Below are 14,772 nucleotides of genomic sequence, written 5' to 3' on the forward strand. Positions count from 1 at the left end.
TGTGCTGTGTACGTTGCTTCTTTGAGCCACTGAATTATGGGAAAAAAATGAACCTTCTTCCTTTCGACCCTTCAATTCCAGCGGACGTATGGTACATCTTCTTACATTATACTTTGCAATCACATAGAGAGCCGGCGTGCCTGTGCACTGGCGACACATGCGGAAATCTAAACAGCCTCTTCACTGAACGCAGCATTTCTATTACCAAGCGCTCATTATTTCATTACAGTCATATCTTATGTCAGTGGGCGATGCACTCACACTCCTTTTCTGTGTTTGCAGAAGCATCGAAACAATTTCGACCTTCAACAAATTTTACTCGTGTACAGGAATTTCAGAGTCTGCTTCATCACTTTGTCTCTCATGCTGTCATCATCTCTCCTTTTGGTTCTGTTTTAGGACTTCAGTACGTGAACGGCTCCAGTTAAGCTCTCCCACCACAACCCCCCCACCCCGACCCTCATTTCTCAATGAGATGGAAACATTAATCAATTAGATTGGCCCTTAAAGGATCTGAAGGAGATGAAGCTCCCCTCTCTCTGAAAATGAAATGCCACAGACTTTTAAATCCAGTCAAAGGGCATTTTCCCCAATCTTTTTCTTTTCTTTTTTTTCTCTTCTTCTTCTTTCTTTTCCCCCCTACTCTGTTATATTCATCTTCCCTCCCATCCCCCGCTCATTTCTCATGTGCAACATAAGTAGAAAGTCGGGGAACGAGAAGATGATGAAGAGGAGGGTTTGTTCAAGGATGGTAGGGGAGGATGAGGGGATAATGGGGAAATATATTGTTTTGGCTGAGGGGGAAAAATGAATGTTTGCTGGAGTGTTTCAACAGAAAAAAAAATCACGTTGTTTTGTCGCCAACATGACAGTGGTGCAACAAAATGTATGCGACCTAAATATAAACCTAAAAAGTATTCTACAAATTACAAATGTTGTGGTTGATTGGTCAGCGTTTAGCAAAATGCAACCGTGGCTAGTTACCGGGATACTGAAGGGTCAAGCAGGGGTGGAGCCCAGTCCACACAAATGGCTGTTGTTTCAATAGACAATTGTCCAAAAGGAACAAGAGGCAGGACAGTCACATTATTGAATGTCAGTGGTTAGAAAAGGTTAGCGAAGGTTCACCACTGAACAGCCCTTTGTAGTTGGTCTTCCACAGCCTCACAGGCCAGTTATTCATAGCTTTGATACAGAACTCTGCTTTAAGAGAATTGTCAGTTCTGCAAAGTGTTCTTTTGTAAATGTTGGTTTTCTGGAAATTTCACCCAACTTTGTTTTAGTATGCATGTTTCAAAACATTCTTTTTTCTATTTATATAGAAATATATATATATTTGCATGCAAGAATATAGACCTGCTGTTAAATGTATTATCAGACACTTGCCATTAAAAATATTACTGATTGACTTTGTTATCAAAACCTCTCATATTATTGCGTTGGGGGTGTAAAAAGTCACTTTAACAAGGATTCGATTCATATCATAATTTGTGATCCCTGATTCGATTTATAGTCGATACTTGTTCATTTTGAACGATCTGATTTATTGAACTATAGTTGATCTTGGACATCTTTAGCTAAAACTTCAACCAGTGTGACTCAGAGATAAATACCTGCGTATTGAACAGTGCAGCGGAAGTTTTCCAGATTCCTTGTATTTCTTGCAAGAAAATCAAGTCTAAATTAAATATGTCTACAAACAAACAAGTCAACAAGGATTAATGTCAAATACATTCACATTTTAGTTTCATAGAAGTCAGCTTAATGTTGTTTTTCCACATCAAAATAATCCAAAGGGGAACATTATTAGAACATTCTACCACACTGTATGGTGACATGACTTTGCTAAATTCAAAGTATTTCCACACATTAGACTGAAATGATGGATTGATCCTTTTTTGTTGCCATCACATGTTTGATGTCCACTGTGATGAACTTGGTCATTTTTACGTTATAGTAAAATAAACCTCCCATGTCTCAATCCAAATGGTATTTTCCAATATCGATTTAATTATCAATTTGTAATTTTGAAATGATTATTAATGATACGGGTGGTTTTTATTAACATCTTGCGTCAGACAGTTCAATCTGGTTGGATCTTAGAAATATTGTTGATTGATCACTATATTGATCGCTATATTATATATATTCTTCATCTTCACAACTTCTTTCATGCTGTAGCATCAAAGTTTATTTCAAAATTTTTAAAACTCTGGATAAATAAAGCATGTGTCTACGCGATTGTGAACAAGCGGGTAACCTTAACCAACCTGAATGTTTTGCTTTCTGTTTTTATTCATTGCTTCTGGACTTTGAGTGAGAAAGCGAAAGTTGCAAATTAAGCACCACTTTACTGCTCTGATGTTGCCCAAATTGGCATGAAGTGAAATTCATTGCATTAGAAGCAAAGTCAAAGGCAAAGTCATTTATAAAAGCATTTACAGAGCCTATTCTCTTCAGCTGCTCTGCAAACAAACAGACATGTTCAATGCAAATCAAAGCAAAGGTGAATCTTTTTTTTCCATAATCAGTTTCCATGGGTTTGATTTTTTTTCCTGTGTAATACTCTCAAGGCAATGTTTTTCTTTTTCTTTTTAAGGTCATTAATGAGTCACTTTCTGCCTAATGGACCGATTGAACTATTTCCTGTTTACCATTGCTTTGCTCTTAGCTGAACTCAGGACAACCTCACACAGCAATGCTCTTAGTGGACTTAGGCAACGTTACACTATATGAATGCTAAATTATATCTCATATTGCTATATAATTTGGCTTCAAATTTTAGCAAATAGACTGATAAAGTTTAGTAATGAGAATTGCACGGTGCAGACTTAGCTGCGAGCAGATGCTTTACGAAGATAATGTTTGATCTTTTAAAAGTCTGGGGGGTTATTTCTGCAACTGAAAGCTTTGACCTGTTTTACCACAGAATGCACATAAATATTTTACACAAAAAGTTGAAGAACAGAAATCTTCTGCCTCTGACAAAACAGCACCTTGACTGCTTCACTTCCCATAAATAGAGAGGAATTGAAGCTGTCATTGCCCTGACATCAAATAGCACTTGAATTGCTCTGTCTATTTGTTACAGATGAGAAAATAGCCTGATATGTTATTTCTTATGCTGAGGAGGAAGAGCCCCCCCCCCCCTGAAATGTTTAGTGTTGAGGCTGTTTGAAACTGCGTGATCTGTTCCAGTCAAACAGCAACAATAGAAACTTAGTGGAGCCGGTTATTAAAATAATCAAGCATTTTGTGATTCATGCACCAGATTTTGTAGCCAGATTTATATATGAGAGGGGCATTTTTTTTATATATAAATAAACACCCCTCTCACCCTCCGCGGGGGGTTTCTCCTCCAAGCTCGGGTCCTAGCACTGCGCTTTTCTGGACTGAGAGGTCTGAGGTCTTTCCAGGTGTCACTTTCACTTTCCAGGCTTTCTCCAGTTCTTCTCTGAGTCCCTGGTATTTCTCCAGTTTCTCGTGTTCCTTCTTCCTGATGTTCCCATCGCTTGGCACTGCCACATCCACCACAACGGCTTTCCTCTGTTCTTTGTCCACCACAATGTCTGGTTGGTTCGCCATTACCATCCTGTCAGTCTGGATCTGGAAGTCCCACAGGATCTTTGCCCTTTCATTCTCTACAACCTTCGGAGGTGTTTCCCATTTTGACCTTGGGGTTTCCAGTCCATATTCTGCACACATGTTCCTGTATATTATTCCAGCCACTTGATTGTGGCGCTCCATGTATGCTTGCCCTGCCAGCATCTTACACCCTGCAGTTATGTGCTGGATTGTTTCAGGCGCCTCTTTGCACAGCCTACACCTTGGGTCTTGTCTGTAGTAGATCTGAGGCTCTATCGCTCTGGTGCTCAGGGCTTGTTTCTGAGCGGCCAGGATGAGCGCTTCGGTGCTGTCCTGTAGGCCAGCCCTTTCTAGCCATTGGTAGGACTTCTGGATATCAGCCACTTCAGTTATGGTCCCGTGGTACATCCCATGCAGGGGCTATGAGTATTGTTCCTGATCATGTTCATCCCTTAATGACCATATTGTGCCATCTTCTGATGTCTACTCCCAGCAGGATAAGCAACCATGTCCTAAAGCTGGAATGATCTCAGACTGGTTTCTTGAACATGACAATGAGTTGACTGGACTCAAATGGCCTCCACAGTCACCAGATCTCAACCCAATAGAGAACCTTTGGGATGTGGTGGAATGGGGGGATTGGCATCAATGATGTGCAGCTGACAAATCTGCACCAACATGTTAATATGGACTAAACTCTCTGAGGAATGTTTCCAGTACCTTGCCTAATCTACGCCACCAAGGATTAAATCAGTCCTGAATGCAAAAGGGGGTCCAAGGTGTACCTACTAAAATGGCCGTTGCGTGTACATAAGTTAGTATTTTGTAGGCACCCTTCAAGTTGCATCTTTGTGCCTGAACACTCCATGTTGTTGAGAGGTGTAAATGGATACGTAATATTTTTGTTACATTTGAGTGTATGGCAGTCATCTGTACAAATATCAGAAATTCTTGAACTTTTGGGTTATGTCTTCAACCCATTTCTTGAGTTATTTATGTTGGGACTCATTTTTGCGTTCCTTTTGAAGCAAGTGCGTAGGCTCACTAATAATTTAAAGCGCATCTTTACATGTATGTCACGTTTGTTTGTTTTTTTTTGTCCAACAGAATTTACACAAGGACAAACACCAGAGCAGCAGCGCAAAAATTAATCAAAGCCCAAGGAAGGGAAAGAGCACTTAAAGGAGTGCAACTGACAATCATGAGATTTTGTGGCTGTACAGAAAAAAAAGTGAGGTGGTGTCAGCAGCTCCTGAAGGTAGAAAGGGAATCCCCTGCTATGGTGTTCTTTTTTTTTGTTTTTACAGCTTAATCCCTCCTACTTGGAAGAATATGGGATTTTAGGGTCAAAAATTTATTTCAATAACAAACGCATAAGACATTTTTGAATTAATTATAAAGTAGTGACACCAGAATACTTGTGAGTATACTCGCTCAAAATAGTTATGTACAAAACAAAGAAATGGGATCCAAAGTACTAAATCCCGTGGTACTCCTGTGGAGGACAATGAAAGGATGACTTTTCCCCTTCAAAAGGCTTGTAGAAATGATTCAAAGCTGTTTGATTGTCTTTATGATAATAAACATGCTCCATTACATCCATTACTTTTATGATTGTGTGGTAGATTGTATGTGTCGAAAACCTTTCAGTTCTAATGAACAATATTTGTTCATTCCTTATGAACTGAAAAATACTTCTGCTGATTTTAAAATAATTGACCGTAGCTGCTGCTTTAGAGTCCTAGTTAACTAATTTGAAAGACTTTTTTTTCTCTTAATAATTGAGTCATAGAACCAGATTATTAGCTTTGACCTGCTTTGACCTATTTTGAAAGGGCCTTTACTTTTTTCAAACAGTCCTCACAGGAAATGTTCCTGTATTGCTATCAGTCCTCCACAACCAGAGTGGCTACACTCAACAAAGTACCTGTCTTATAATCAACTTTTAATTAACACCTTTTTTAATGAGTGTATTTATTTTCCAATTTTTACTGCAATTTTTATTTTAATTATTTATTTCGTACTATGTTTGTTGTTTCTGTCATGTATTCTTTTCTCTGTTCTATGCTGGAGAACTGTTCTACCTGATTTGCCCACTGGGACTAATAAACTTTCTTTATCTCTCTATCTGTTATCAATCTATTTGTGAATTTGCAGCCAAATGATGTCCCAAATGTTGTAGTTCCAGAAATGACCACTGGGGACTGGTTTCAATAGCAAACCATTTTCATTTAAAGTCATTGAAAGTCTTATTCCTGTGCGTAGTCTGAATCCCCCCCCCCCGCCCTATTTTCTAAATAAAATTGGAGAGACAAAACACATCAGCTTTTTGACTTTGTGAAAGTTCACATTTGTGCACAACTAACTGTGTGTTTTTTGTATGTTTGTGCGTTTGTTTTTGAGTTTTGGGTTTATTTGGATTGCCTGTTGGGTGGACAAAACAAAAATCCCACTTTACTGTGTTCCATCCAAATGGCCATTTTTTCAAATAACTGAGTTTAGGGGAATAAAGCTGCACCATGTCAGACTTTTATCTTGACACATAAATCATTATCTATTGAGTTAATACATGTTTATGATTGCTACTAAAGTCCGAATCTGATGATCTTTTAATCTATTTTTTAAAAACGTTCCCAGTGGTGGTTAGTTATGATTATGAAGTTTTTAGGCAAAGTCAAAAAAACGTATGTCATTTTCAGAAAATAGTTTCTGCAGAGCAGCAGGAGTTCGTTAGAAATTTGTTGGGTAAGAGTAAGCCCTCCTTCCTGGCGCCAAAAATGGCGAGCAATATCGGAGCAATCCCGATGTACAGTTTTGAGGCAGGTGCCAGCTCAGGGGAGAAAAATGAAGACGTACATGGATCCATTTGTCTGCAAGTGTATGCATTTGAATGGAGCATAGCAGGGAGATAGTGGAGGAACAAAACAGTAACAACAACAGCGAAACACGTTTAAAGGATATTTATATGGAAGCATGACTTTTCAGCTCTGTGGATTTTACCACCGCAGGCTTTATTTTCTCTTTTTTATCCCCGTTGGTGTTGTTAGTCTTATTTATGTCCAACTCATAAGTTTGATAGTGTTTCTGTGGTTTGTTAGTCATATTTGGGTTTTTTGCCTACAGAACAGAATAAGGTCATTTGGACTGTAGGTACTTTTGATTTAAAACAAATGAGATGCAAAAATTAAGATGCATAAACAGTAGTTTTATGGTATAATCATTTTATTGAATGCAATTTGTTGTTTAAAGTGTAAGTCTTGTCATTATTTTTTATTTTTCAATGCCACATTAAGCTGGTGTCATTAAAACACCATAAAGTTTGAAAAACAACAAAAAGGTTGACGGTAAAAATATTAAATGTAGACATTAAGGTATGTCGAATCCCACTCTGCAGTTTACTTATGACGAGAGGCGTCCACATGAGCTCCATGAGGCATTTGTGGATAACTTTTCTGTGTTAAACCCCCCAATTTTTTCACTTTTCTTTCTCTCTAGAACAGTCCAAGGAGTTTAAATAAAATACAGCTCTGTCATTTAATGACCTGTCTAGGGCAGTGTAAAGGAGAGTTGAGTTCATTTCAGTAAACTCCTCGCGCACACACGGAAAGTTGATTACCGCTTATGCCACTTATGGTCAAGGGAAGTTATAAAAACAGCAAATTGTGACATCATTAAAGCAGCACCAGGGTTACGAGGCCTAATGGAAAATAGCATTTTGTATTTTCCTTTCATTTCCTGACAAATGCAGGGACTCTTAACATGGAAATACACTAACTGCTATAAAAGGACAAATCATGATGAAATGCTCTTTAAGAGACTGCATAGGTTCTGACATCCCTCCAATGTTTTGGCAAAAGTCAGTGTTTTTTTTTTTTGGTTCTTCTTCCAAACTTTGAATTTTATCTACACATTTAACTTAATCCTGTGTGTCCATTGATTTATTCTTCTCTTTCGTGCATTAGGAATCCACAAAAGATCATTTTGCCACATTTTCAGCTCTTGCATAGAATAGGCCAACAAGTAGAACTGTGAGAGGAAGAGACGAGGAATCCCACAGACAAAAGCACTGACAACACAGAATGGGATGAACTCAGCATCCTTGTCACAGTTAACCTTATGAGCTGGGAGTCAGGACAGCCTGAGCTTGCAGCTGATCGCGGACACCGGCAGTAGCAAGCCTACGGTGCAACCCATCTGTGCCTGGTATTACAGCAGACTTACTCCCCATGGCCAGAGCCACCATGCAGAGTAATAGCCACAATGACAGAGTCGCAGTCCTGAGGGGGGCCAACAAGTCACCCACTGGGATGAGAATGGCAGTCTGGCTAACACAAACACAGAAACACCCAAAGTTGAGAAAAGGAAACCAAAAAAAAAAATAAAATAAACATTTATAGGAATGTAAAGTGAACATGCATTCTGGCATTTGAGAAACTTTATTAGCACATATGCCTGAGCTAAAAATATTAATCCACCCCGTCATAAAAGCTGTGGGATAAACATTTGTGGGACAAGTTGTTGTAGTGTTGCAGTTTTGTGTGTACATCCCGTTGTGAGAGTGCTACAGTAGGTGAGTGGATGCAGTTTTGACTTTATGACTGAGGGTCCAATAGGAGCACAGTTATGATGTCTATTATCAAAGCTATCCAGTCTTTTCCCAGCGTGATTTCTGTTGCCTTCCGTCGAACCGGCATGCATCAAAGGCAAGAGAATAAAAAACATTTACGAAATAGCTGCAGGCAGTACCGATTCCGTTTGTGAAAGCATTTATCATACATGACATTAACTGTATGCCCAGGATGATGAAAAGAATTCCAAAACACATATTGATATGAAAATATAAAGCATCGCTTTGCTTTTGCTGTCAAGGCCTTTTGTGTTCTCAGGAGTTCCAGCCGTGCTCATTACCAAATTCTTAATTTGAATGTTATGGTAATGTAGAAAAAAGCTTTGAGTTCTTATTTTTCAAAAATGACGCAATCCTTTTTTCTGCAGAAGCATCAGCTTCCATCTCCATTTGTAACACTTGCTTTTTGCTCCTGTCTCTTTAAATCACAACCTTGGGAGAGAAAAAAAAAAGAGTAAGCTATTGTTCTTAAATGAGCGGCCCATTTTAGCAGTGATGTGCGCCACGATAAAATGTGTTTATGGAAAACCTCTCACCCTGTTATTGACTCCATATTGTTGTATTTTTGTCCCGCACCAGACTGCAGTTTTCCTTTCTTCCTGCGCCTTTAAGGGAAACCTTCGCCCCCCCACCACATCACACTCAAAGACTCACTGATCTATTTGAAAACAGTGCCACGACCCCCTCACCCTTCCCAAAGAAAAGTGATGACATCACAGCAAGAGAAACTTAGTTCAGTAGGACTAACAAAAATCCACTAAGGCAACTAAAAAACAAGTATCAGAGATATCTAAAGGAGGTTTTAAAGTTGTTATGGGATGGCCACACGGCGTACGGCTTGGCAACAATTTTGTAGCAAAGCGTGAAATTAAGCAATTTTTTCCATTGTCCCAGATTATGGTTAAAGAAAACTTTTGTTTAAGCAAGCTACACAAATTTCACACACATGGGACAAGGTTGGGTCTAAGACCACAACCAACCTTTTGTTGACCTTTTGTTAACTTTGGGAAGAGGCCACCGTTCGGAATTTTTTTTAAAAATTACCCTCAGGTCCTTCGACAAATTTAAAGTCCTCCCAGGGATTCGGATCTATCCCCGTCTAACTTCTCGACCATCAGTGAGAAACTACTTGAGGAAAAAATATTGGATATAGGAGTTGAAGATTTTTAATGGCATTAGTGTGGCGAGCTTCCAAAAGTGCAGTTTGCCACTTTTTTTTGTTATTATTTTATTTATTATTTTATTATTATTTTATTTATTATTTATTTTATTTATTATTTTATTTATTATTTTTTTACTAAGTGGCAGCAGCCACTTAGTCGGTTTGGGCGGGTCAAAGGAGGAGCGGTGAGGGTGGGTAGCACCTGCGTGCCACACAACACCGTTTACGGCTTTAATTTTCCTCGTTTTGGGACTGAAAAGTCAAGTCGTCTTAGCTCGCTTGAGAAATTTGAGAAGGTTGCAGATTTCCTGCTGCTGTCAGGTTTCTTGCTGGTTTCAAGATGCATCACCCACCTTCAAGAAAGGGCAGATATGGATTGCAGGCAGGCCAGTCAAACTCATGGAACCATTGAGTTTGAAGTGGAGAAATATGCAGCATGAGTCTGAATGATAGACTTTTCTGACCACAGAACAAGAGGTTGCTCTTTCTGTTCACGGGGAACCATGTCTAGGGATGGTGGCTGTTCTGCTGAGTCAAATCTTCTTCACTTCTTGACTAAGAGTTTCGGGTTAGGTTTCGGATGTACGCCGAGTCAAGAGAAGGTTGTTTTCAAGAGCACTTAGAACCTGTAGGATAATATTTGACATTTTACAATTCTGATTGCCTGACGCCTTGGCGTTAAATCCATTCAAACCACAATTTCCTGTTTCAGCCCTGACACAGCATCCTCAATAGTTTTACAAAAGATGGAACATTTTGTTTTGATTTGATGTTTTTTCACCTTGTTCCTTGAGATGACATCAGTATGATTTCCTGCTCTATAACCTGAATTGAAATAAATCTTTTTTTTAAATTTATTTCTATAATGTAGAATTTTCAGACGCACTGCGACAGACTGGCGACCATCCAGGATGTCCCTGGGTGTGGCCAGGATAGGCTCCAGCAGCCCCGTGACCCCAAAACTGGTTTAGAAGATGAAAAAATGAATGAAAATTTTCAGACCTCATTTTTTAAATTAGGAAAAAAAAGGAGTCAAAATATTACAAAATAATACACTCAGACCACATATTACAATACAAAAGTTGCTATTGTTGTTCACCTTACTATTTATGTTTAATGTATGTGAATAATTACCAGTCAAATTACTTTATAAAAGTAAACGATGTTATTTTAAATATACTCAGTCCTGATATCCTCATTTGTCAGAAGAATAGAATCCCATTTTATTTATTTATTTGTATATTTACCCGGAGGGATGGATTTTATTTTTATTTTTCCTATTTGATCATTTATTTTTGGTGTTATTTTCCAGCATTCAATTCATTTTACTGTAGAAAAATGAAAAAAACAACAACAGTAAAGCTTCCCCTATGTTGCAGAAGTACATGGTGAATGTTTCCCTTTTTGGGGGATAAGTTTAGGATAGTTGCAAGAAAAGAATTTGAGTAAACAAAGAGTAAATGAATAGTTATCTGAGTGGACTCCTACTAAAGGACCTTGGAGACAACTACACAAAACTTTTATTACATAATTGAACGGATATTTGAAAATAAATAAATCTATTCTGGTCTAAAATAAATAAATATAAACCTCCCCAAACGCTACTGACCGTTTTCCCAGCAGCTCCCACACTGACCACCAGAGGTCGCGTTCGAGCAGCTGTTGAGTGGACGGGAACGCATGGATGCATGAGAGCGCTCCCACATGACAAAACTGCTGCGCGTCTGGAAACCAGGAACGGAGGACGGGCGCTTTTGGAAGCAGCCGGTGACAAGTCCGCTCCTGCAGCTCTTCTTCCCGCTGATCCATCCCCCCAAAATACGGCCTGGGACGTTAGTACTGCTTTGACTCTGCGCCTGCTCATGCAGGGAGCTGTCGTCTGCTTGATCCCTCAGCCCAACTGAACTTTATAGGGATGATAGTTTCAGCGGAGCATCACCGCGCCGAACGCACAGATAGAGCAGGAACAGCAGAGAAATAAGAACCGCTTGTTTTCATCTTTTTTTTTTTGCAGTACTTTTGTTTTATTTTATTTTGTTCGGGTCGACTCTCAAAGCAGGAGGAGAGGGAGAGACTGTGCGTGCGTGTGCAGGAGAGAGAGAAAAATCGCGCAGGTTTTTTGGAGCTACGCTTTCATGCCGTCAGTCTCACGGACTCTGAGATGGACGTCAGGTTTTATCCAGCTCCCCCAGCAAGCGTGGGTTCATGTACGTTACCGACTGACTCCAGCTTGGACTATTACCACTCCAACAAGGTAAACAATTCTCTCTACTTTGTGAAAGTCGCCGGCGCGTGCCAGCTGCGACCGCGCACAATGGCCACCACCATGTCATCATGGTGATGTGCTGCTGCACTCTGACTCCCTTCGGGGCGGCTGTTGGTCGCACGAAACCTCCAACAGCAAGTTGTCATTCAACTTTCAAGCGGCTCGCCTGCGTTTGTTTGCAACGCCACCTGCTTAGCGCGTGCGCTGGAGCCAGGGTTTGCAGGATTCTGCTGGTGCGTCCAGTTCAATAGCTGTCCTGCGAACGGAGGCAGAGCGCACCTCTTACGCACACCGCTGTAGGCTTTTCCCCTCTAAACCACTCCGGACAGACACATGTAGCAGTGGGTTCTTCAATGACGGGACTCAGACCTCCAAATTGTTTGTGTTTGTTTCAAAAAATGAATGACCTCGCTTCTTAAACGCCCCAATGTGTGGTGTGCGCAAATTGGAGACGGTCAGGGCCAAACTAACCATATCCCTTACATTGCAGTTTGACTAAATATTACTGGTAAACACGAGCTAAGATAGGAATAATTTAGTTTTCTTTGTTTAGAATAAAGCATAATTTTTGTTATGTTCCTCCAAATGTGGTAACCTGCACTGCTGTGTGCCAACATAGGCTATAGCTCTCATGGACTTTACCTTTATATATATATAAAAAGTATTAAAGTTCCTAGCTTATGCCAAAAACGTGTTATTTAAACATCACTTTGATGGCTGTAACTCTTGTTTAGCGTGTGTTCAAGTGTTTCATTTGCTTAATTTACTTCAGTTAACCCTGAGGAATAGATCATCACACTACATCTATGTTGTGAGCATTATTGCATTGCAGGGAAAATCTTTAGTATGCATTAAAGGTAACGGCAAACTCAGAGCAACAAGAATGTAAAAGTCAATAAGGGCTTTTGTCTTTGTTGTGGTCAAGGTAAAACCGGAGTAAACAATTATCAGTAACCACTCAGGGCAAATGAGCTTCTCCGTCTGAGTACCTGGATAGAATCCAGCAGGCTGCTAAGTGAAGAATTATAGAAGAGTACAATATTTGAAATGTTAATCTCTCCTGTTCAAACACGCAGAAACCTCAAATAAACATATATTTGCATGGATTAACACCAACCGGAGAGGTTTGGATGTCAATACTGGCGTAGACTAGTTCCCATCTAAAATAATCTGTAATATTGCTTTTTTTTATTTTTTATTATTTGCTGCAACATAAATTATTCTGTGTTACGATGAAACATCTTGTCAGGCTTTTAGTGGTATGGGAGCAGTTTTACCCCCCTTTTAGAGCAGACGTGACACTTAAAAGCAGCTGCACAAAGCCGGGTCTTCTTTTGACCCGCAAGTTCTAATCGTCTGATATTAACAAAATGTCAACTAGTTTCACAAGCTAGTCACTTTTTGTTTCAAGGGCAATATTGTTGCTACACCTGTGACTAATATGCAAAGTAGCACATTACTTCCTCTGTACCTTTCCTCAGTCACGTCGTAACTTGGTAAAGAGACTTTACGGGACACCTTAAGAGCAGTTTTACTTCAAAAACAGGCTGAATGTTGTTGACCTCGCTGAGCAGGTTAAGAGCGCCACGTCAGTCAGAGGCATTCTGCCCTATAGGTTGAGAGACTTATGTTTGCTTTCATTCCACAGACACCATTGGCACGTTATTTCTAGAAAAAAGGGGCTGCACGTGCGCTGTGGGGGTAGGAGCAGGCACCAAAGTCTAAAACCATCCCGACAGAGGCCTCCAGCAGGGGCACATACGCTGTTATTTACACCATAGGTCAAGAAAATGAGCATAACATGAAAACAAGTGGTAAAATTATACGTCACAGAATAGGAAGTGAACACAATATGATTTTTTTTTTTTTTTTGCAAAGCATCCTGTTCTACTGGTACTAACTCTAAACAGGTATTTTCAAATAGGACTGTTGAAGTGGCTGTGAAATACATGTACAGTGTGTCCACCTGCCCCTCGCTCTTTTGTCTGACCTGAAGGGGTTAATAATGAGGAATGTTAAGAATGTGCAAGCTGAAGCTGGTTCTAGCTGATTGACCACATTCATGCTGATGGTTGATTGATGCATGGCAGCAATATGGATCACTCTGACAGAATGATTGAACACTGTGGATGTATGAATGTGCTGTGAATTTAAGTAAGGGTTTGCTTGCAGTAACGCAGTAAACAGCAAAGATAGTTGTTTATTTATTTTTTAAATCTTACACTCAAAAGCCAAAATTTATATATGTTTTTGGACAAATTATGTATTTTTGTACTTTTTCTATAATGACTTGGGTGGGTAAATGTTGATCTGACAACAAACCAGATCACTCTAAATAATAATAAGAAAAGCTTTAGATGCATAGTTATCAATATTTGAACATCAATTGATTCATAAACAAAACTGGTGTCAAAGCACATTTTTTTACACTCTACTGCAGATCGACTAGATCTACATGCATCCACGTTTCAGAAAAAGGCTAACACAGGGGGACAAAAAACAAAAAAAAACAACTGATTTGTGTTTCACTGGAGCCCCTCGGCGCTGTTGCTCTCCTTTCCACTCCATCCAACGTGCATTGTCCTGCACTTGCACAATCACAGTGACTCATCTCTACTTTTCGCCCAAGATTTCTCTTAATCTGTTTGAAGCCTCTCTGTATCTTTCCGCGCTGAGTGGGAGGCTTATTTGCTCGCCGTACACTCAGCTGTGTATACCAGCGCTGAGGGGCACTTCTTCGCAAATGCCTGTTTTAGTGGGAGACTGTTTGTCAAATGTATTATGACTTGTGCATGCCCTAAGGCAGAATCAGTTCAGTGCAATGAAGTTGGATAAATTACTGTAGATGCACCACTTTCTCCGTATCCCTCATGTATCTAGCTGCATCGTGCCCAAGAGAGAGCCTCTCATGTAGTTATGCTGTAGATACTTTGTAGGTTATAATCCGGCAGTTTGCAGACTGCCTCTACTGTATTGTTTTTGCATCCAGCTTGTACAATTGGTGATGGTGTACCCAGAGGCAATAATTGTGTCACTTATGGCTAGGATAACCTTCATATGCACAATGATCCAGGTTTTCCTGCATTTGTCTCTTTTATGCCTGACTTTGTTTTTGTACATGAGTGCAAAAAT

General features: G+C 39.7%; 1 protein-coding gene across 4 annotated transcripts in view; it reads left to right on the plus strand.

The window, feature by feature from the left end:
• Positions 1 to 11,061: 11,061 nt before the first annotated feature.
• The window catches only part of tox2 (TOX high mobility group box family member 2), a 110,397-nt gene continuing 106,686 nt past the window's right edge, over positions 11,062 to 14,772 (plus strand). For 2 of the 4 annotated variants that reach the window (XM_020703201.2, XM_011474913.3), the window contains exon 1: positions 11,062 to 11,628. In XM_020703201.2, the coding sequence (XP_020558860.1) occupies positions 11,536 to 11,628 (93 nt within the window). In that variant the 5' untranslated portion in view covers positions 11,062 to 11,535. The remainder of the gene's footprint in view (positions 11,629 to 14,772) is intronic. The other 2 variants (XM_011474912.3, XM_011474914.3) reach the window with 2 other exon arrangements.

Source organism: Oryzias latipes, chromosome 5, assembly GCF_002234675.1.
Source record: "Oryzias latipes chromosome 5, ASM223467v1".
Lineage (NCBI taxonomy): Eukaryota > Metazoa > Chordata > Actinopteri > Beloniformes > Adrianichthyidae > Oryzias > Oryzias latipes.